The sequence below is a fragment of the Bufo gargarizans genome, chromosome 3, assembly GCF_014858855.1.
Source record: "Bufo gargarizans isolate SCDJY-AF-19 chromosome 3, ASM1485885v1, whole genome shotgun sequence".
Taxonomy (NCBI): domain Eukaryota; kingdom Metazoa; phylum Chordata; class Amphibia; order Anura; family Bufonidae; genus Bufo; species Bufo gargarizans.
In genome coordinates, this window is record NC_058082.1 from 494,153,050 (window position 1) to 494,177,692 (window position 24,643).

The window sequence follows — 24,643 nt, forward strand, 5'->3', positions numbered from 1 at the left end:
TATTTTACAGTCTGCGAAACACGGATCCGCAATAAATACTGATGTTGTCTGTGTGACATCTGTATTGCACCTGCTTTTTGGCGGATCCATTGTAACAATGCCTGTCCGTGTCTGCAAAACATACAAGAATAGGACATGGTCTATCTTTTTTGCTGAACAGCCATGCGGACATATGGAAACTGAATGCACACAGAGTCCATTACTTTTTTTTGAGGACCCATTGAAGTGATTAGTTCTGCAAATGGGGACGCAAAAAACCCTAAAACGGAACAGACATGGAAAAAAAAAATACGTTCCTGTGCATGAGCCCTAAGGGAGCCTTCGCACACAGTTTTACGCAACTAAAATTCAGTTCCATTCACCTGAATGGAGATTGCAAAAATCCATGCGCTTCAGTCACGGAAAAGTCTGCAACAAAATCTGTACCGTGTGAAGGTGCCCTAAAAATCTTGGAAAACCCTTTTAAGGCCTCATGCACACGACCGTAGTTATGGTCCACATCTGCGGACCCATTCACTTCAATGGGGCCGCAAAAGATGCGGACAGCACTCCGTGTGCTGTCCGCATCCGTTCTAAGACCCCGCAAAAAAAATATAGCATGTCCTATTCTTGTCTGTTTTGCAGACAAGAATAGGCATGTCTACAATGGGCCGCCCGTTCCGTTCCACAAATTGCGGAAGGCACACGGGCGGCTTCCGTTTTTTGCGGATCCGCGGACCACAAAAAACGGCACGGTTGTGTGCATGAGGCCTAAGGCTACTTTCACATTAGCATTTTCAATCCCGCTATTGAGATCAGTCATAGGTTCTCAATAGCGGGGGAAAACGCTTCGGTTTTATCCCCATTTATTGTCAATGGGGACAAAACTGAACTATACAAAATGGAATGCTCCAAAATGCATTCCGTTCCGTTTGGTTGCGTCCCCATGACGCACACAAAAGCGCAGCAACAGACAAGGTCAGGGGGCACACCAAAGAATAAGCCCGGAGTGCAGACCGCGGTATGTAAGAAGAAGAAGCAAGTCCGCACACAAAGGTCGCACATCTCTGTATTCAAAATTCTATTTATTTAAACAACAGACAAAAGCTAAAAACATTGTATCCAATCAAGACCGTGTGTTCGGACAAAGGCAATACGTCCTATACACATCCCTGTGATCACCAGGCGTATGGACAAATGTGAGCCGCCAAATTCATAATGAGCGATAAATGACATCAAAATAATGCTAAATACTTATCAAGTGTAGAAGCAGGCAAGCATGGCGCATAGGTGCCCCACGCGTACGGATCCGCAATACACGGGCACCGTTCCGTGGCCATTCCGCATCACGGATGCGGACCCATTCATTTCAATGGGTCCGCAAATGCGGAACGGAACACTACGGAGTGATTTCTGGGGTTCCGTGCTTCCGCACCGCAAAAAGATAGAACTTGCTCTATCTTTTTGCAGAACGGAAGGATCGCGGACCCATTCAAGTGAATGGGTCTGCGATCCCCATGCGCCTGCCCCACGGACGGTGTTCGTGCATTGCGGACCGCAATTTGCAGTCCACAGCACGGGCTTCACACGTTCGTGTGAACGAGCCCTAAGTCAATGGGGGCAGATCCGTTTTCTCGGACACAAAAGAAAACGGATCCGTCCCCCATTGACTTTACAATTGTTTGACGGATCCGTCTTGGCTATGCTAAACATAATACAACCGGATCCGTTCATAACGGATGCAGACGGCTCTATTATCAGTAACGGAAGCGTTTGCTGATCCATGACAGATCCAGCAAAAATCCCCCCAGACCCACTACGCAGTGCGGTCTCACTGGTTTAACATGAGCCGGCTGTGGCTCACACGGCGGCGCGGTACGCAACCAGACTGTCCTAAACACAGTGGTCGTACCCCATTACGGACGAGGGTCCGCTGACCAGAACTTCCAGATTCTCGGCAGAGAATGGGCCTATAATACGCTCTAATGGTAAAAGTAACAGCGCACAAGGTTCTCTGGAATATTTCGGAAATCAATGGATATTTTGTTGTGGAACAGAATCGCCTACAAAAATAAATAAAAAAAAGTGTCAGTGTGAACTACGCCCGTACAGGGCACTGGGGTTTTGCCTGTATTTGTGTGGATTGATTTCGCCGCTTTAGGAAGTGACCAGTAGAACTGGGATGTCCTGGGAGTACAGGAGGCAGTGTCTGACATGACAGGCTGGCTGCATAATGAGGACACTCCCCTCCCCGGCTCCAGTCTCCGGGTTTTCCCTGCCGCCGGTAGTAGCTCACAGCTCTGTGAGTCCCTTTTTTTCTTGTTGTGTTTCTGTTACTCATCGCCATCTTGTTGCAGCCCTTTTCTTGTCTGGACGATCAGTGGGGGGATCGGGGTGACATCTCAGCCGTGTGGCCGCCTTGTATGTGGGATTGGGGATCCGCTCGGCCAGTGGTGGAGGGTGAGGACGCTCGGCACAGCCCCTGTATGTGTGACTGATTCCCGGAGGCAGAGAAGACTTGCCGGAGACATGAGCCTGGAGACACTATTACAGGCAGCCCTGTTCCTGGAATGGCAAGCCCAGCAGCAGCAGCAGAGTACACGTGGTGAGTGACCGGGGGCCAGGGCTGGGGGGCGCCGTGTGACTGGCCGGGCACTGGCTGCAGGGTATGGGGGGCTCGCACTGTATGCCAGCGGGCTGCTTATAGATTTTTCGCGGTCCGCCTGTGCTAGGAGCCGGAGTCACCGTGCAGGGCGGTGGCAATGCTCCAGCAGCACTTTGCATAATAGCATGACATGGGCCTGTCATATGACTCCTGCCGGCCTCTCCCCTTAACCCTCTCGCTGCCGGCCGCCACCTTCCCCGCGCCCTGTGTGTAGGGGACGGCGGGGCGGCTCACGCAGGATATGGTGTAGTCGCTCTGACAGGTACAACGTAGCGTTCAGGAGCGGCTGAGACTAAGCGAGCGCTCGTCTTCTGGGCTAGCGCGGCCGGCGTTGAAGGGGTTAAGCGCGGCTGGTGACGTGTCTGGCCCCGCCTCTCCCCCACGTGCATTGGGAACACGCCCTTATGGAGGGGAAGGTGTAGAGCGAGTCTGAGCGGGACCCGGAGACAGACAGAGGGGGCGGGGCCAAACTGGGCAGCACGCACACAGCATGATCCACGTAACTCACAACCTCCTCCTCCCCCTCAGCAGCCATCCCGGCCGTACCACTTCTACCTCCGCACTGACTCCCCTTCCTCATACCGCGAGCTGTGCACGTATCCAGGCCTCCCCCTCCACTCACCGGGAAATGGTAGAGCGCCGGCACACGGCTCCACATAGTGTTTATATGAGTGCACAAAACCTGCACCGCCTGTCTCCTTATCACACCAGAACCTGACAGCACTGCCTGTCTCCTCAGTACCTGACAGAGCACCGCCTGTCTCCTTATCACACCAGAACCTGACAGCACTGCCTGTCTCCTCAGTACCTGACAGAGCACCGCCTGTCTCCTTATCACACCAGAACCTGACAGCACTGACTGTCTCCCCAGTTATTTTACAGAGCACCGCCTGTCTCCTTATCACACCAGAACCTGACAGCACTGCCTGTCTCCTCAGTACCTGACAGAGCACCGCCTGTCTCCTCAGTACCCCAGTTACCTGACAGAGCAGCGCCTGTCTCCTTTTCACACCAGAACCTGACAGCACTAATTGTCTCCTCAGTACCCCAGTTACCTGAGAACACTGCCTTCCTCCTCAGTACCCCAGTACCTGACTGAGCACCGCCTTCCTTATCAGTACCCCAGTACCTGACAGAGCACTGACTGTCTCCTTATCACACCAGAACCTGACAGCACTGACTGTCTCCCCAGTACCCCAATTACCTGAGAACACCACCTTCCTCCTCAGTACCCAGTACCTGACAGAGCACCGACTGTCTCCTCAGTACCCCAGTTACTTGAGAACACCGCCTTCCTCCTCAGTACCCCAGTACCTGACAGAGCACCGACTGTCTCCTCAGTACCCCAGTACCTGACAGAGCACCGACTGTCTCCTCAGTACCCCAGTACCTGACAGAGCACCGACTGTCTCCTCAGTACCTGACAGAGCACCGACTGTCTCCTCAGTACCTGACAGAGCACCGACTGTCTCCTCAGTACCTGACAGAGCACCGACTGTCTCCTCAGTACCTGACAGAGCACCGACTGTCTCCTCAGTACCTGACAGAGCACCGACTGTCTCCTCAGTACCTGACAGAGCACCGACTGTCTCCTCAGTACCTGACAGAGCACCGACTGTCTCCTCAGTACCTGACAGAGCACCGACTGTCTCCTCAGTACCTGACAGAGCACCGACTGTCTCCTCAGTACCTGACAGAGCACCGACTGTCTCCTCAGTACCTGACAGAGCACCGACTGTCTCCTCAGTACCTGACAGAGCACCGACTGTCTCCTCAGTACCTGACAGAGCACCGACTGTCTCCTCAGTACCTGACAGAGCACCGACTGTCTCCTCAGTACCTGACAGAGCACCGACTGTCTCCTCAGTACCTGACAGAGCACCGACTGTCTCCTCAGTACCTGACAGAGCACCGACTGTCTCCTCAGTACCTGACAGAGCACCGACTGTCTCCTCAGTACCTGACAGAGCACCGACTGTCTCCTCAGTACCCCAGTACCTAACAGAGCACCGACTGTCTCCTCAGTACCCCAGTACCTGACAGAGCACCGACTGTCTCCTCAGTACCTGACAGAGCACCGACTGTCTCCTCAGTACCCCAGTACCTAACAGAGCACCGACTGTCTCCTCAGTACCCCAGTTACCTGAAAACACCGCCTTCCTTATCAGTACCCCAGTTACCTGACAGAGCACTGACTGTCTCCTTATCACACTAGAACCTGACAGCACTGATCGTCTCCCCAGTACCTGACAAAGCACCGCCTTCCTCCTCAGTACCCCAGTTACCTGAGAACACTGCCTTCCTCCTCAGTACCCCAGTACCTGACTGAGCACCGCCTTCCTCCTCAGTACCCCAGTACCTGACTGAGCACAGACTGTCTCCTTATCACACCAGAACCTGACAGCGCTGATTGTCTCCCCAGTACCTGACAGAGCACTGCCTTCCTCCTCAGTTCCCCTAGTTACCTGAGAACACTGCCTTCCTTCTCAGTACCCCAGTACCTGACAGAGCACCACCTTCCTCCTCAGTACCTGACAGAGCACCGCCTATCTCCTTATCACACCAGAACCTGACAGCACTGATTGTCTCCTCTGTACCCGTTACCTGAGAGCACCGCCTTCCTCCTCAGTACCCGACAGAGCACCGCATTTCCTCCTCAATACCCCAGTACCTGACAGAGCACCGCCTTCCTCCTCCATACCCCAGTACCTGACAGAACACCGCCTTCCTCCTCAGTACCCCAGTACCTGACAGCACCGCCTTCCTCCTTAGTTCCCCAGTACCTGACAGAGCACCGCCTGTGTCCTCTGTACCCCAGTTACCTGAGAACACCGCCTTCCTCCTCAGTACCTGTCAGAGCACCGCCTGTCTCCTCTGTACCCCAGTTACCTGAGAACACTGTCTCCTCAGTACACCAGTACCCGACAACACTGTCCCCCCAGTTTCCTGACAACACCGCTTGTCTCCTCAGTACCCCAGTTACCCGACAGAGCACCGACTGTCTCCTTATACCAGTTACCTGACAATACCAATTGTAGCTGTCTCATAAATTTCCCCAGTGTTACCTGACAGAGCATCGCTTGTTGCTGTCTCCATTATTCCACCAGTGGTACCTGATACAGACCAGACTGCACCTGTCTCAGTATTACCCCAGTGTTACCAGACAGCATTGGCTGTAGCTGTATCATTAATACCCCAGTGCTACCTGACAGAACACTGGTTGTAACCGTCTCATTATTACCCCAGTGTTACCTGACAGCACTGGTTGTAATTGTAACCGTCTCATTATTACCCCAGTGTTACCTGACAGAGTACTGGTTGTAGCTGCCTCTTTACTCCGGTGTTACCTGACAGAGCACTGGTTGTAGCTGCCTCATTATTACCCCAGTGTTACCTGACAGAGCACTTGTTGTAACTGCGTCATTATTACCCCAGTGTTACCTGACAGAGCACCGGTTGTAGCTGCCTCATTATTACCCCAGTATTACCTGACAGAGCACCGGTTGTAGCTGCCTCATTATTACCCCGGTGTTACCTGACAGAGCACCGGTTGTAGCTGCCTCATTATTACCTGACAGAGCACCGGTTGTAGCTGCCTCATTATTACCCCGGTGTTACCTGACAGAGCACCGGTTGTAGCTGCCTCATTATTACCTGACAGAGCACCGGTTGTAGCTGCCTCATTATTACCCCGGTGTTACCTGACAGAGCACCGGTTGTAGCTGCCTCATTATTACCTGACAGAGCACCGGTTGTAGCTGCCTCATTATTACCCCAGTATTACCTGACAGAGCACCGGTTGTAGCTGCCTCATTATTACCTGACAGAGCACCGGTTGTAGCTGCCTCATTATTACCCCAGTATTACCTGACAGAGCACTGGTTGTAGCTGCCTCATTATTACCCCAGTATTACCTGACAGCGCACCGGTTGTAGCTGCCTCATTATTACCCCGGTGTTACCTGACAGCGCACCGGTTGTAGCTGCCTCATTATTACCCCGGTGTTACCTGACAGCGCACTGGTTGTAGCTGCCTCATTATTACCCCAGTGTTACCTGACAGAGCACCGGTTGTAGCCGTCTCCTTATTTCTAGGCTCTCTCCACAGTTCATCTCTGCAGAGAAGGGGATCATTTTCTTGTCCTGCACTGTAGTGTTCTCTGTTATCAGCCATTTCAGACTTGTCGGAGGCTGTCTGCAGTGCTGTGGGATCAATGACAGGAACCCTAAAATGATATCTGTCCCCATGATCAACATTTTATCGTGTTAATCTCCCGTACATCACAATACATGCCTGTCTTTGTGATAGTTTTTTTTTTTTTTAAGCAATATTTTTTGTGCTAGTTGGGCGTTCCTTTAAATTGTGACTCTTGTGATTGTGTTTGTAGCTGGAGGCAGTGCAGAGTCCTCCCATGTAACGAGCACCAGGATCCTACCCTCGCAGGTGCCTGGTCAGTAGATGGTAATACGCCCTTCCTCCTCCCGGTACTGCATTGTGCGCCTGTAATCCTGCTCCGTGCACTGTACCTGCCAATACGGGGCTCATACTGAGTCACCTACCGACGGCTCCCAAGCTGCAGCCTGTACTGCGACGCTGATCACAATACTATCTCCTGTCTTTACACCTGCAAAAAAATATGCATTTCCACATGCCGTAGACGGTATTATAGCGTACGCCGTATCCTCTTTACTTACAGACCCACAACAGAGGCCATGATTGCCACGGAGCGGCCGTGTTGATACATGCCTCCCCTATACCCTTTCCGTAGTGCAGACGCATTTGTATGCGAGTCATCAGCGGTGATGTCAAGGAAACCACCGCCGTCTGCTGCAAGAGATTAACCGTCTCAGACGTGGCACGGATCTCGCGGCGCTGGCGTTTTTCGATCTGAGCACGGCTGTGGATTACGGTTGCCTGTGTACGTTATATGCCTAATGGCTTCATAACAACACATGGCAGGCAGCGTGCTGTGTACATACAGTCGGTGGCGGATCAAAGTCTGTTCTCCGCAGTTGGAGCACAAGGTCCAGGCAGGGTTGCGTATATAATTCAGCGCTCTCGCCTTCCTTTCCTATTACAGCCGCATTGCTGCACAGTATTTCTCGTGTTTATTTGCGGGTTTTAATTATTTCCCCCTACCTCCAGCACAAATGTATAGGGGGTGGAGTGGCAGGCGGCTCCTGCGTGAAACAGCCTCCCCCCCTCCTTTTACTGCTATGTCTGGTTCTTGGGAGAGCCCTCCGGAGTACACTGAGACTGGGGGATGGGCAGACACTACAGGGCAATCCTTATTAACCAACTTCCTGCTCATGCACAGCCAGAAATCTGAGCTCCCACCTCTTGTCGCGGAGGCTGCAGAATCTGCTGGGTACATTGCAGAGCAGCATATTCTGCACCGCGGCCCAGTGACTGCTGCAGATCAATATTGCTTGCGTTTCGTGTTCCTATGTATTTATTGGGATTATGACATGGCCCCGGGAGCAATCCTAAGAGAGGGATCTGCTTCATAACATTGTAGAAGCTGTAAGGTCTTTCGGAAAATCTATTATATTGGTGCATGCGCTGTAGGTCACTGTTTAGAGAGTGGTCTCACGTTGTACTTTCTGAGCAGTTGTGTATTTTTGTCCATGACAGTCCTATGACTGCAGTTTTGTTATATTACACGTGGATTTTCTGAACGTATGTTTGTGCGGAAAAATCGCAGTTTTGATATATTACACATGGAACTTCCGTTTAGATTTTTTTGTGCTGCAAATCCATACAGATTTTAATTTTTATTTTTTTTAATCTTCGGCATGCCGAATGGTTTGTGCAGATCTGCGGCAAATCTACAAGTAAGGAGAAGTTCACATTGCCGTTATTTTTCTGTTCTTCTGATCCACAAAAGAACCAGGGAAAAAAAAAACGATCCTGTGCATCAGTTATAAATATATGGCATCCGTTCAGTTTTTCAGACGTAAAAAAAAGTAGTGCATGCAAAAACTGATGCAGAGGATCTTTTTAGGCTACTTTCACACTAGCGTTCGGGCGGATCCGTTCAGAACGGATCCGCCCATAATAATGCAGACGGAGGCTCCGTTCAGTACGGATCCGTCTGCATTATTTTAGCAAAAAAAAGCTAAGTGTGGAAATAGCCTGGGACGGATCCGTCCAGACTTTCAATGTAAAGTCAATGGGGGACGGATCCGCTTGAAGATTGAGCCACATTGTGGCATCTTCAAACGGATCCGTCCCCATTGACTTACATTGTAAGTCTGGACGGATCCGCACGCCTCCGCACGGCCAGGCGGACACCCGAACGCTGCAAGCAGCGTTCAGCTGTCCGCCTGTCCGTGCGGAGGCGAGCGGAGCGGAGGCTGAACGCCACCAGACTGATGCAGTCTGAGCGGATCCGCCTCCATTCAGACTGCATCAGGGGTGGACGGCTGCGTTCGGGTCCGCTCGTGAGCTCCTTCAAACGGAGCTCACGAACGGAATACCGAACGCTAGTGTGAAAGCAGCCTTATTTTTTCTGTTCGATCAGAAAAATAACGCTAATGTGAACTCTCCCTAACACATGCAGATTTTCCTGCGGAAATACAGTGAAAACCGCAGGAAAATCTACATAAACGCCGCCGCCATGTGCGTGTAGCCTCAAAAAGGTTGGCATTTATCATGTAGAGAAAGCTAATACAAGGCACTTACTAATGAAGGTGATTGCCCATATTTAGTGTTGAGCGAACTTGTGTTTTAAGTTCGGCGTCTAAAGTTCGGGTTATTGAAGTACCCCGTTATGGTCCGTGGTAGCGGAATCCATAACGGGATACTTCGAGAACCCGAACTTTAGACGCCGAACTTAAAACACAAGTTTGCTCAACATTACCCATATTGCATCCTTTGCTGGCTTGATCCAGAGGTTACGACCACCGTGCAAACCAGCAACGGTGGTTGTGCTTGCACACTATAGGAAAAAGTGCTGGCCTCTCTGGTGGTCGGGACCGTGGGAGCGCACATAGGCTGGTACTTTTTCCTATAGTGTACAAGCACGTGTAAAATGAGATGAAAAAATGAATCCAGCCAGAAAAGGAGACAACATGGACAATCACAATACATTAGTAAGGGCCTTGTATTATCTTTCTCTACATGATAAATGCCATTTGCTGATGTGAGACAGCCCCTTTAAAGTTGGCAACCATGTCCCTAAGGGCTTATTCACATGACTGTTGGGTGTTTTGCAGTCTGCATATTGTGGATCTGTAAAACACGGATACTGGCCACGTGTATTCTGCATTTTGCAGAACGGCCGGCCACTAATAGAACAGTCCTATCCTTGTTGGTAATGCGGACAATAATAGGACATGTTCTATTCCCTTGCGGACTGGCCATACGGACACAGAATTCACACTGAGTCACTATCGTTTTTATTATTTTGTGGTCCCTTTGAAGTCAATGGTTCTGCATACGGGCTGCAAAATAAAGGGAAAGGACATGGAATAAAAATACATTCGTGTGCATGAGGCCTAAGGCCTCTTTCACACTTGCGTTGTCCGGATCCGGCGTGTACTCCACTTGCCGGAATTACACGCCGGATCCGGAAAAAAGCAAGTGTACTAAAAGCATTTGAAGACGGATCCGTCTTCAAAATGCTTTCAGTGTTACTATGGAACCCAGGACGCTATTAAAGTCCTGGTTGCCATAGTAGGAGCGGGGGAGCGGTATACTTACAGTCCGCGCGGCTCCCGGGGCGCTCCAGAATGACGTCAGAGCGCCCCATGCGCATGGATGACGTGCCATGCGATCACGTGATCTATGCGCTTGGGGCGCCCTGACGTCACTCTGGAGCGCCCCGGGAGCCGCACGGACGGTAAGTATGATGCTCCCCCGCTCCCCGCTGCACTTTACCATGGCTGCCAGGACTTTAGCGTCCCGGCAGCCATGGTAACCACTCTAAAAAAGCTAAACGTCGGATCCGGCAATGCGCCGAAACGACGTTTAGCTTAAGGCCGGATCCGGATCAATGCCTTTCAATGGGCATTCATTCCGGATCCGGCCTTGCGGCAAGTGTTCAGGATTTTTGGCCGGAGCAAAAAGCGCAGCATGCTACGGTATTTTCTCCGGCCAAAAAACTTTCCGTTCCGGAACTGAAGACATCCTGATGCATCCTGAACGGATTTCTCTCCATTCAGAATGCATGGGGATAATCCTGATCAGGATTCTTCCGGCATAGAGCCCCGACGACGGAACTCTATGCCGGAAGACAAGAACGCAGGTGTGAAAGAGCCCTAAGACTGATCAGATGCACACAACATCACTTGCCATATCTAAGGTTGTCACCTGGGATCAGCAACATCCGGCACTCCAGCTGTGATGAAACTGCAACTCCCAGCATGAACGCTTTGCTTGACCGTTCTCAAAATTCCCATAGAAGTGATTGAAGCATGCTGGGAGTTGTAGTTTCACCACAGCTGGAGTCATGGAGGTTGCTGACCACTGGTGTAGACTGTACAGGGATTGAAGGGGTCATTTTCTTTAAAAAAAATATACTTTTCAAAATGAAGCTGGCCCAATGGTAATCTTTAGACTCCTCCTGCAAATGGTACTTCATCGATGGGACAGCAGAGCAATGCTGATGAGGAAACCCCTCAGAGATGTCCATGTACCCTAGTAGTGCATATGGAAATAAACTGTCTTGACAAGACACCCTTTTAACATACTGCATTTTAAAGGGAAGGTCCAGTTTTGCATGTCTTGCTGAAATATGATCCACAATAATCCCTTAGGGTGCTTTCACACTAGCGTTTTTGTTTTCCGGTGTTGAGTTCTGTGACAGGAGCTCAATACCGGAAAAAAAACTGATCAGTTTTATCCCAATGCATTCTGAATGGAGAGCATTCCGTTCAGGATGCATCAGTTCAGTCCCTCTTACGTTTTTTGGCCGGAGAAAATACCGCAGCATACCGCAGTTTTCTCTCCGGTGAAAAATACTGACCACTTGCCGGAATGCCGGATCCGGCAATAATTTACATTGAAGTCTGTTAGTGCCGGATCCGGCATTAAATATTCCGGCAAAACGGATCCGGTCTGCGCATGCGCAGACCTTAAAATGCAAAAGGAAATTAATACCGGATCCGTTTTTCCGGATGACACCGGAGAGACGGATCTGGTATTTTAATGCATTTGTCAGACAGATCCGGATCAGTCTGACAAATGCCATCAGTTTGCGTCCGGATTACCAGTTACGGCGACTAAACTGCCTGCCGAAATCCTCTGCCGCAAGCATGAAATTACCCTAAAACTAAGGGATTTGGGGGTCCTCCAAGCATGGTGTCCTCTTGATCACCCACCAGCACTGGAGGTATTCAGTAGGTCTTGGCTCTAAAATAGTATTACTATTGCCTCCACCAGTGTGTGGAGCAGTATACATATAGCTGGGCTGTAGGTCCGTGATGAGGCGTACAGGACTTCCATATTAACCTGGAACCAGCGCTGCATCCATAAAAACTAGCACAGAATAAAAAGGTCAGGGTTCACTTTGATAGCTGCCCCTTCAAAGAGGGGGGCTTTATACTGACTGTTGACCAGTGGAGGTCTCACTAAAGAATATGCAATGTTTTCTCCAAGATTTAGAGCTAGAAGGACATGAATCGTTCCAGTCCTGAAAATGTATGGTAAACAGCAGTCATCTCTCTGACCTCCCTGTGACCAGTCTGGGGTCGCAAAGGTCAAGGTCGGTGACCTCTGAGAACCCTGTCTGGTTTGTATTTGCTAGCATAGAACTCAATGTTAAAGAAAAAATGGAAGCATAAAAAATGATCTTCTACATCTCAGCAGATTGTGAGGGCGTACAGTAATGACGTTGCTGGAGTGAAACATGACGGCTGTTGGTGTGTCTAGGTCTAGGCGATATGTGTCCACTCTCAGCTGTTACAGTGTGATACTGCGAGCTTTACTTAATCTGCTTTTATGTATCTTGGCTCAGTGGATTGTCATAACTATTGACCAGGACCTGTGACAAACGGAGAAAATGAAAGTGAAAGTATGAAGATCCTCTTAGAGAACCCAAAGGTGCATGTTCCAAATTGTCTGCATTGGTTCTAGTCATGACTTCATAGAGGGCAAACATCCGAACCTGACAATTTCCATGGACCAGTCACCCAGCTAATTTGTAAGGGGTCCTCCCAACTCTCCCCCCGACACCTGATGTCGGGGAAGGTTTCACCAGTTGTAATTTCAGCTGCTCTGTCCTTTTTAGGCTACATGCACACGAACGTTGTTTGTTTCCTTTTTTTTTTTGCGGATAGGATGCGGACCCATTCATTTCAATGGGTCCGCAAAAAAACGCGGACAGCACACCGCGTACAGTGTCTGAATGAGCCCTTATTACAATGGAGCCCCAAAAAAAGCAATGCCATACGGAACGTCATCCGTTTTTTTTTTTTTGCGGATTCGTAATTTGCAGACCGCAAAACACATATGGTCGTGTGCATGTAGCCTTAGGCCCCTTTCACACGAGCGAGTATTCCGCGCGGGTGCGATGCGTGAGGTGAACGCATTGCACCCGCACTGAATCCTGACCCATTCATTTCTATGGGGCTGTTCACATGAGCGGTGATTTTCACGCATCACTTATGCGTTGCGTGAAAATCGCAGCATGCTCCTCTTTGTGCGTTGCGGTGCGATAATCCACGCAACGCAGGCCCCATAGAAGTGAATGGGGTTGCGTGAAAATCGCAAGCATTCTTCTTCTGTGAAGAAGTTCGGGTTTGGGTACCAAACATGCGCGATTTTTCTCACGCAAGTGCAAAACGCATTACAGTGTTTTGCACTCGCGCTGAAAAATTGCGCATTTTCCCGCAACGCACCCGGCTCTTATCCGGGCAAAAAACATGACGCCCGTGTGAAAGAGGCCTTATTCTTTGGGAGATGAGTCACTGCTAGAGGTGTCTGCCCGTGGCTTTTTTACCCTTCTCAGGACACATGCATGCTTGGCTGAGTATGCATGTACAGTACTGTGCAAGTTTTAGCCAGGTGTACAAAAAAAAAACAACCTGCAAAGTAAGAATGCTCTCAAAAATAGAAGTGCTAATAGTTTATTTTTTATCAATGAACAAAATGCTAAGTGAATAAACAAAAGCAATATCTAAAATCAATATTTGGTGTGACCACCCTTTGCCTTCAAAACATTATGTGGATGCAGGCTTGCTCAAATCCTTCTGTCTCTTCATGTAATCCCAGACTGAATCGATAATGTTGGGATCAGGGCTCGGTGGAGGCCATATAATAACTTCCAGGATAGTTCTTAACGACAATAACTATGTTCGGGATCATTGTTTTGCTGCAGAATAAATTTGGAGCCCTGACTGTACTACATGATCTAGAAGTATCTGCCTGTATTTCTCAACACTCAGTCCAGGACACCTGCTGCTGGTTTTCTGCACCCCAGGTCCCATGTTTTCCTGCATAGCTGAGTTACTTGGCCTTGTTTCTACATCGAAGAGTCGGCTTTTTGACCGCACTTCTTCCACGAAGACCACTTTTGGCCAGACTTCTCAGAACAGTAGATGGGTGTACCTGGGTCCCACTGGTTTCCGCCAGTTCTGAGCTGATGGCACTAGTTGACATCATCTGCTGCATTGTTTCCTTGGCCAACCACTACGCCTGCTGTCCTCAATGTGGTCAGGATTAAGGGTTCATGCACCCCGCATCTGGGATGCGGACCCATTCACTTGAATGGGTCTGCAATCCGGAAGGTCCGGTGTGAAATGGAGGCACTACGAAGTGCTTCCGTGGGGTTTCTGTCCGTGCTTCCGCACCTCAAAAAGGTAATGCATGCAGACCGTCGAATGTGGATTGCGGACCCTATTCAGGTGAATGTGTCCTGCATCATACAGCAGCCCTACGGTCGGTGCCTGTGCATCGTGGACTGCAAAGCTAGATGGAAAGCGTTTTTCACTGATGGTTGCTAGGAGATGTGGCTTGTGATTCTTCAGGGTTTTTTTCACGTGTGTGAAAAATGCATCCAAAATCCGTATGGTTCATGTGAAAGAGACCTTATCCATCGTGCAATACCATCAGGGAGACACCCGGTTGGCTCCAAATGTTCTTTTGCAGCGGGACAATAAACCCCCAAACATACATATGTTTATTACAAAGGGCAACTCATTGAATAAAATCAAGGCAAATCAGTAATGTGATCTTGCAGTTGTGCGGATTTGTTTTCATCAGATTTGCAAAAGCGTGAATGATAGTTTTGCAGAACAGTGTTAAGGGTAATAAGCTGGCTGACAGTAGCGATGTGCTAATGTCAGCTGAACATAACTATATTACTGCCATCTCACTGCCTGCTGCCGTTATTGAGAAAAACAAACTTGTATAATATGCTAATTAGCCTCTAGGAGCGCGGGCGGGGGGGGGCGTTGCGCCTGCTCCTAGAGGCTCCGTTCTCCGACCTCTGGCCACGCCCTGCTACACTAGATTGACAGGGTCAAGCATCGCTGGTCTCCTACCTCCGGCCCTGTCTGCAGTGTAAATCTCGCGCCGTTCAGTATTCGGCGCAGGCGCAGTGAGGGAAGGATGCTCGGCGGCTGCTGGCTTCCTCACTGCGCCTGCACCGAATACTGAACGGCGCGAGATTTACACTGCAGACACGGCCGGCGGGAGGAGAGTAGCGCTGCCCTGGCCCTGTCAATCAAGAGAAGGGCGTGAAAAGAGGTGGGCAAACGGAGCCTCTAGGAGCAGGTTCAACGCCCCATTATCATATTATAAAAGTTAGTTTTTCTCAATAACGGCGGCAGGCAGTGAGATGGCGCTAATATAACGTTCAGCTGACATTAGCACATCGCTACTGTCGGCAGCTTATTACCCATTCTTCAGGTGACAGGTTCCCTTTAAGCAGGAGGACACGTTCTCGGCAGGTCACAAGGTCAAGTCTTGCTTTATCTGCAGCACATTGATTCTTCTCAGTCACATGACCCGAGATCAGCCTGCAGATGATCAGTCCTCTAGGACAGGAGTGAATTAAGGACAGGGGTTTCTTTCAGAGCACTTGGAAAGGAATTGCTGACTGAAGCATATAGCTGTAAAATAACGGGATTTAGCTTCTTGCGGTTATTGGACCTGAACTTTTTTCTGCTCCTCAAACAAAAGATATTGCTGCTACTTTGTCTCTGCTTTTCCATTCATTGACCTAAGAAGAAAAGATACAAAAGAAGTCTGTGGTTTCTAGACATATTTTACAGCTTTTAAATTCATTTTTTGTGATTTTCATCTGGGTTAAAGAGGGTGTGCTACAACAGACATTTATCACCTACCTCGAGATACGGGATAAACGTCTGATCGCTGGACCCCCCACCAGTCACTTGAACGGGATTCCCGAGCCCCCCACCCCCATTCCTCCTCATTGCAGTCATGCAGTTTGAATAAGGCTACTTTCACACCTGCGTTTGTGGATCAGTCATGGATCTGCAAAAACGCTTCCGTTACCATAATACAACCGCCTGCATCCGTCATGAACGGATTGGGTTGTATTATGTCTTCTATAGCCATGACGGATCCGTCATGAACACCATTAAAAGTCAATAGGGACGGATCCGTTTTCTATTGCGTCCTGCTACGCACCACATCACGGACAGAAAAACGCTGCTTGCAACGTTATTCCGTCTGCGATGGGAGCGCAACCAAATGGAACGGAATGCATTTTGGTGCATTCTGTTTCGTTCAGTTTTGGCCCCATTGCCAATGAATGGGGACAAAACGAAAGCATTTTCTTCCGCTATTGAGACCCTTGGACGGATCTCAATAGCGGAAATGAAAACGCTAATGTTAAAGTAGTCTAAGTTGGCAGTAAAGCACACATGGTGCTTCTCCATTCAGAGTTCATGGGACTGACAGTGAAAAGCAGTCCTCGTGCACCCCTCCATACAAATTTGAGTCCACCGTTCGTTTTCGTGATCATGGGGTTCCCAGCATTGAGACGTTTAGCATATGTCCTGTTGATGAACATCCATCGTTAACACAGGACTGGGAAGGGGTGGGAATTTTGTGGTGCAGTGCAGCATCTTGTTCTACTTAAAAACCTTTGTCTGTCCCTAAGGGCGCTTTCATACAGACGTAATATGGCTGCAACACCCAGGTCTCCTGCAATTCTACAGAACCAAGCATGGATCACCATAGGGGTCTATGATGATCTACGTTTGGTTCACAGCAAGGGGTCTTGGTCTGCAACAATTCGGAAAACGAAAATACGGCTGGCTGAATGCTGTGTTTATGCTTGTATAGATATTGGGCAAGGGACAACTGGCTCCTTTATAGGTTTGTGTTCCTGCTGCCAGCCTTTTCTAGTGAAAGCTGAATCATACAGAGACTTCTGGACTCGCTCACAACATCCCTGACAGCTAATGATCAGTCTAGTGATGCTGCTGAACGTTCCTGTATAAAGAAAGCATTGACTGGTATCAACTGGTGCTGCGAGCAATATTATGGGGGCACTGGGACATCTAAAAAAAAAAAGAGTGGCTGCAGCAGTGTACTGCTCTGTGTGCCATCTGCACCTAAATCTACAAAAGGTTGATCAATTATTTACAGCCTACATGTCTGTGTATAGTGTGCGAAAAGACTGACCCTGTCCGCTGTGCTTATAGGAGGTCTGCATGTCGACTGCAGACCTCAGGCCGGGGTAGACCCGAGGAGATTGTGCTGAGTGAAGATAGGACAGGACATGGTGGCAGGCTGTTAGAGGTTAGCTGAGATTTGCGACCGTGAAGGCTCGTTGACATCCGTGTTTCTTTCAGATGATATCTGTGTTTGGTCTCTGTGTCCGTTTTTTTTCCCCCCTCTCCATTTGTCATCTGTCATTCGCAGCTGAAAATTAATTTCAAAAGCATCTCTTATCAGTGGTCAGTGAAAAACGGACCAAACACGGATGCCATCCACGTTGCGTCCGTGATTTTCACAGACCTATAGACTTTAGCGGGCGTGCTTGGTCTGCTGGACCAAAGTGGTGCGTGTATCTGAGATCAGTAAAAAAATAAAATAAAATACTGATCTTTGAATAGACATCAGCAACAGTATTATGTCAATGTAATTCAGTAGAGCCAGGACTCAGGGTCACACAGCATTATAAATCATTATAAGGCTCCATTCACACGTCCACAAATTGCGGAACAGGTGCGGACCCATTCATTCTCTGTGGGGACGGAATGGATGCGGAGAGCACACTATGTCCGTGGCTCTGGAAAAAAATAGAACATGTCAAGAATAGGCATTTCTATGTGGGTGCCGGACGGGTGTATTGCGGATCCGCAATGCACTACGGACGTCTGAATGGAGCCTAATGCTGTGTGATCCTGTTAGAGGAGCAGAGGTCAGAACAGGACCTCACACTGCCACACACTGTGAGTTTCTCGCTCGTGTGTGTCTGGCCTTACTGAATATTTCCCTATAAAGTATATATCATTCTGCTCAGCTCCTCTTGCTCAGCAACATGCTGCCTGTGTATTAGCATTTCCATGGTGACATTTTAAAAGGGTTTTGTGGGTGTTTAATATTGATGCACTATCCTCAGGATAGGTCATCAGTACCTGATCGGTAGGGGTCCAACACATGGCACCCCCACTCATCTGCTGTTGGAATAGGAGCGCCATGGCCTCCTCGCAGCTTACCAAGCGCAATGCCGTCCATTGGATAGCGGCTGTGCTTGGTATCGCAGGTCAGCTCCATTGACTCTAATTTCACTGAAGCCCCATTTACTTTTATGGGGCCAAGGCTGTGTGAAAAACACAGAATATGGGTCCATTCACACATCCGTGTGTGTTTTGCGGATCCGCAAAACACGGACACTGGCAATGTGCGCTCCGCATTTTGCGGACCGCACATCGCCGGCACTATATATAGAATATGCCTCATCTTGTCCGCAATTGCAGATAGGACATGTTCTATTTATTTTGGTAACGAAAATGCAGACCCGGAACTGCGGGTCCACATTTCCGGATCCGGGCAGCACATCTTGCGGCCCCATAGAAATGAATGGGTCCGCAATTCCGTTCTGCAAAATGCGGAACGGAATTGCGGACGTGTGAATGGACCCTATAGAACATGCTGTGTTTTTCACACAACGCACAAGTGATGTGTGAAAAACAACGCTCATGTTACACAGACACATTGAAATGAATGGGTCCGGATTCAGTGCGGGCGCAATGCGTTCGCATCACACATTGTACCCACGCGGAAAACTCACTCGTCTGAAAGGGGCCTTAGGGTACGGCCACACCACAGGTGGGACGGGGTGGCCTTGCAAGCTGCAGCAGGTTCACAGCTGTTTAGAATCAAATTGTGTATTCTGTGTTCATGGGTAATCCGGTTCTAATCAGTCAATGTGATCCCGCCACAGCTTGAGTAGCCACCAGGTACTCCGCTACTCTAAGCGCTGATTTCAGAGGAAGCCCATTAATCAATTTTTAAACACATGAAAACAAGAAGATGTTGCCCTGGTCACGTCCATACTAAGGCCAAATGGCTTTTTGGTTTGGACTGCTATAGCCCAGGACTTTGCTCATGAAAGACAATGCCCAGCATCGACACCTTTTGGGACCCGTTTCTGTGTCAAGAAAGCGGGGGCTCCAGCACGTTCCATCAAGAATGGAGAGGAAGTCAGGCAAGTTGCTTCTCTCTCCATTCACTGCTGTGGACCTTCCAGTAATAGCTGAGCCATTCTGGTGGTGCACAGCAGGTGGGGCCTGTCAGAAATGTATTATGCCATAAATGTCCTAAAGGAAATAACCATTACATTCGCATTACTCTCATGGTTTCCACGTATAACACCTAGGAGTGCTGCCACAGATCTCTTTTCAGATGGGTACTGACAGACCCTATGGACTTTAATGGGGTTCACTTGGTTTCTGGTAGGGGTTTGGAGAAGCAACCACAGGGAGACCAATGGTCATTCCTACAAGGTGAGGAAATCAGAACTGTTAGGCCTCTTTCACATGAACGTAAGGGCTCCGTGTCTGTGCTGACCGTGGGGCAGCCGCATGCGGATCGCAGACCCTTTTACTTGAATGGGGTCTGCGATCCGTCCGTTCCGCAAAAAGATAGTGCAAGTTCTATCTTTTTACGGAACAGAACACCACAGAAGCACTCTAGTGGTTCTGTGCTTCCGTTCCGCACCGCATTTGCGGACGGCTGGTGAGCCCTTACGTTTGTGCGAAAGAGACCTTAGACTAAGAACTGCAGTGTCTATGGTCTTTTCAGAGGATTCACGCCGTCTGCTGCTTGTGATGGTGCACAGGTAGCCATGATAACCATTGACACGTACTGGATTCAAGTCATTTGTTCCAGCCTATATCACTTACAAGGTCTTGAACTCTACTTCGTCTTCCTTCCTGCAGTTAATCAGTGTTTGTCAGTTCTCTCTCGTGGTCCTCTATTCTCCTGCGTGATTTAGAGACTACTGTAGATGACTATCCTGGACATTGAGCATTGTAGGCTACATTCACCAATATGTGGTTTGTACGCCTGTCAGAATCTGATGAGTCCGTCTTAGCGATGTAAGAATTCCCCAGTTTAGTCTCGTGACGTCTAACGTGGTTCTGCAGTTCTACTTCCTTTAACTTTGTAGCACTATTTACAGAGTTCCCTTTTCCTCCCCGTGGAGTACTGAGAACTTTAGATACATTTCTGACAAATGTTTGTGTCATTGAGAGGATTTGGAGAATGGTTATGGTTCATCATTACATTTTGGCCGGATGGAGATGGTCTCACATGTTAATCATTGCCCCTCGATTGTCATATAGTAATAATTTATTTGAAGATTTCCCTTCCCCTACATATCAACCTTAAAGAAGACCTAAAATATTGATGGCTATGGTGGAGCTCCGAATCCCCCGCCGATCAGCTGTTTGCAGGAGCCATGCTGCCGGGATCTAGGATCAAAATGACACGGCTCTGTAGTGGCTATAACTAGTTACCGCAGCGCTGCTCCTGCAAACAGCGGAGTGATGGGAGGGTTCAGGAGTTGGACCGCTGCTAATCTGATGTTGACCTATTATAAGGATAGGTTATCAATACTTAAAGGGGTTGTCCGGGTTCAGAGCTAGACTCGGACATACCTCCATATTCTCCCAGGCAGCCTCCCTTGACTTGAGCTTCAGAGCCGTTCATGCTCCGATGCTCTCCTTTGCCCTGCGCTAAATCGCACAGGGCAAAGGCATTTTCAGGAGTTCCAGTGATGAACCTGGCTCTACATGGGGCTGCCATGAAGCCTGGTGACGTCGGGCTTCCACCTGGCAGTGTGCTGTTGTAAACAAAAGAGCCCGTGCCCTGCGCGATCTAGCTCAGGGCAAGGGAGCACATCGAAGCATGAGATGCTCCAATGCTAACATCAGGGGTGCTGCCTGGGTGAAAATATGGGTATGTCTGGGTTCAGCTCTGAACCCGGACAACCCCTTTTAAGGGGTATTACGGTTATAGAACGTTATCCCTAGTTAATGTGAATATTCGGGTGAGCGAATCGACTTCGGATGAAACATCCTAAGTAGGGTTGTTGCGGGTATCGAAATTTCGATACCCAATCAATACTTTTGTCCTGGTATCGATACGATACCGGGATTTCAATTTTTTCGATACTAGGCTGCGCTGCTGCACAATCTAGCATCACAGAACATGAGCGTGCTGCTGTCAGTGTGCTCATGTTCCCTCAGCAGCAGAGGGGAGAAGGTAGCAGTCTCTCCTTCCCCCCTGTCCCGTGCTGCCAAGAGAGGAGAGAGGGGCGGGTGCACTGCGCCACCAATGTTAGCAGGACTTTAAATGGGTCCGGACTTTAAGTTACCAGGCTACATAGAGCGGCGCCCAGGGATCTCCCTGCACTTACTATTATTCCTGGGCGCCGCTCCGTTCGCCCGCTGTGGCCCCCATTATCGTCTCCGGCTCTGTATGCTAATTACTACTATCGGAGCTATTGGTTAGAGACTTCAGCTTCTCTCTTGGGCTTTCCTTCTCCCTGGCTGTAGCACTGTCCAATCGCAGCGCAGAACGTCACAGAGAAGGAACGCCCAGGAGAGAAGCTGAAGTCTCCTGCCCATTGCTCCGATAGTAGTAATTAGCATACGGAGCAGGAAACCGTAATGGGGGCCACAGTGGGCGCTCTATCTAGCCTGCCCATGAAAGGTTGTCTTTAACATTTAATACAGGAGGCAGGTGCCGGCAGCAGAATTGCATAGCCGACACCCTGCCTCTGACAGGGAGCTGCGATCAGCGGCAGTTAACGGGGTTAACTGCCGCTGATCTGCTGCCAGTACCCGCCTCCTATATTAAAGGTTAATTATCATTGCTCCGGCCCCACTCAACCCCCCCCCCCCCCTCAGTATTAGAATCATTGGTGGCGGTGGCCACAGGGTCCCCTCCCCCTCAGTGGTGGCAGTGGCAGCTTCTGATCGGAGCCCCAGCTGTGTAATCCTGGGGCTCTGATCGGTTACCATGGCAGCCAGGATGCTACTGAAGCCCTGGCTGCCATAGTGAGCTCCCTGCTGCTGTGTGCACAGAGCCCAGGGCAGGAGAGAGACACACCAAGTATAAATCACCCCCTTTCCCAATTTTACATATAAAATATATAAACAATAAATAAATATATCAAATATCGCCACGTCCGAAAAAGTCCAAACTATTAAAATATTTTAAAAAAATCTATGCGGTGAACGCCAGAACAGAAAAAAAGAAAAGAAATAACTGCGTGTTTTTTTTAAAATGCGGAATGCACGTGGCTTTTTTTGGTGTTTTCTTTATCGAGTATCGCAATACTTTATGGTATTGAAATCGAATAAAAAATTTGGTATCGCAACAACTCTAATCCTAAATTGATTTGTATAAAACTTTGTTTCAATACTGTGCAGAGCAAGCACTCCATACAGTATTAGGCCGAATGCCGTCAACGGTCCGTGGTATCCCGGCCTGGCATCCTGATGAGAGCAGGAGCGCACGGCGTCATTGGTTGCTATGACGACGTGCGCTTCATGCAGCTGCTGCACTACAGTAATACACTCGTATGATCTGTACAAGTGTATTACTGTAGTGCAGCGGCGGCATGAAGCGCACTGTGTCATAGCAACCAATGATGCCGTGCGCTCCTGCTCTCATCAGGATGCCAGGCCGGGATACCACGGACCGTTGACGGCATTCGGCCTTAGAATGTATTGGCTGCTATGAGCCGAAGTTATTACTTCACAAAGTCTCGCGAGACTTCACATAATAACTTCATAAATTAATTGCTACTGTAAGAAAACATTTCCTGAACTCGGGTTCCTTTGAATCAGAGGAGCGCTTTAACTTACATTAACGCTTCTTTACAAATGATGGTCACTGGTCTTTCCTAAGGTTGTAGCGGGTATTGAATTATCGATACCCAATCAATACTTTTGTATCGGTATCGATTCGATACCGGGATTTCACATTTACCGATGCTAGGCTGTGCTACTTCACATCAGTGAACATAGCTCACGCTGCTCTCGGCGCGCTCCATGTTCTCAGCAGCACAGGGGAGAAGGAAGCAGTCCCTCCCTCCTGTGCCACTGCTGACAATAAGAAGAGAGACGGGAGGAGGAGGGGAGGGGCCGTGACCACTGCGCCACCAATGACGATAACTCACCTATTAATACAAATATAGGCGGCGGGTGCCGGTGGCAGAATCACATAGCCGACACCGGCCTTTATGACAGGGCTGTGATCCGCGGCAATTAACCCCTCAGGTGCGGCACAGGGTCCCCTTCTCTTCATTCATTGGTGGTGCAGTGGCAACTTCTACCTTTTCAAACAGCTGATCGTCAGGGGTGCCGGGGGTGGGACCTTTACTTATCCAGTATTGATGACCTGTCCTGAACATAGGCTATCAATATCAGAATCTCAGAAACCCCCTTTAAGAAAAACGACCCTACTTTTGCAGTGTTTTACCAGTTTAGTGAGAGCTTTCAAATTTTTCTGCCAAATGAAAAGAACTTGGGAAAACCTGAGAAGACACAAGAACAATGTAAAAACTCTGAGTTCTGCATGTAGTATACATATTTAGCTGCATTCCCGTAGTGCACATAACTCTCTGGCCACCCATACAGCCAGTATAGTCAATGTGCACCGCCTGCATACAGCTCCACTGACTAGAATATTTGGCCTTCAAAGATCTGAACTCCTTCCAGTATACAGTTGCCAGAATTGCTCTTGGCTGGTTATCACGTTATGTGTGGTCATCAGCAGACCTCCCTAATGGAGCTGCATCGGCTTGGCTTCACCTGTCCAGTATGGCTACATGATGCTAATCTTGTGGTTTACAGTATAAATAAGCCTCACTGCTAAGGTTTATTCCTAATTGAATTGTAGAGAAACTGTATATCATGGAGTTCAGCTTCACGGCCATCGTATACATTTACTTGATTGGCAGACGTAGCCCATGGGCAAGGCTGTTGTGATTTCTGGAATAAGCAACCAATTTTCCAATACTCTCATAGCCATTCATGGGGCACCAACACCAGAGGTCCCCCTGAGCTGGAATGCCGTGGATCTGAGAAGGGTTATAGTTTGTAGTCCTCAAAAATAAAGAGCGCACTGGCCGCACTGTGAGAATTATACGTCATGTATGTGCATGCTTCCTTATCTGCTGTGTAATCTAAAATGAGCCGGGCAGCTTCTGAATCCGTGTGGTTCGCAAGATGAAACCAAAGCCAACTGGTTTTCATTTCATAGGTTTCAATCTACACGTGCAAGTTTAAAGGCATGTTCACACTTAGCAGATATGCTGCGGATTTTTCTAATGCAGCATATGGATGAGATTTCTTAAAATTTCATCCAACTCTGTTGGAATGTTCATGACTGCACATCCTTGCCATATCCATTATGTGTGAACGTGCCCTTATTTCTTTTATGCACTTATATAGCACTACTATATTCTGCAGCGCTTTACAGACATGAGCATCATGCTGTCCCCAATGGGGTCCTGATCAGTACGTCTTTGGAGTGTGGGAGGAAACCGGAGTACCAGGAGGA

The 24,643-nt window shown here is 49.0% G+C and overlaps 1 protein-coding gene across 2 annotated transcripts in view; it reads left to right on the top strand.

Annotated features, from left to right (window-relative positions):
• The first annotated feature begins 1,736 nt into the window (after positions 1–1,736).
• MNT (MAX network transcriptional repressor) overlaps positions 1,737–24,643 on the top strand; it is an 87,632-nt gene continuing 64,725 nt past the window's right edge. Inside the window, exon 1 of one of the 2 annotated variants that reach the window (XM_044283845.1) lies at positions 1,737–2,584. In XM_044283845.1, the coding sequence (XP_044139780.1) occupies positions 2,194–2,584 (391 nt within the window). In that variant the 5' untranslated portion in view covers positions 1,737–2,193. The remainder of the gene's footprint in view (positions 2,585–24,643) is intronic. The other variant, XM_044283846.1, reaches the window with a different exon arrangement.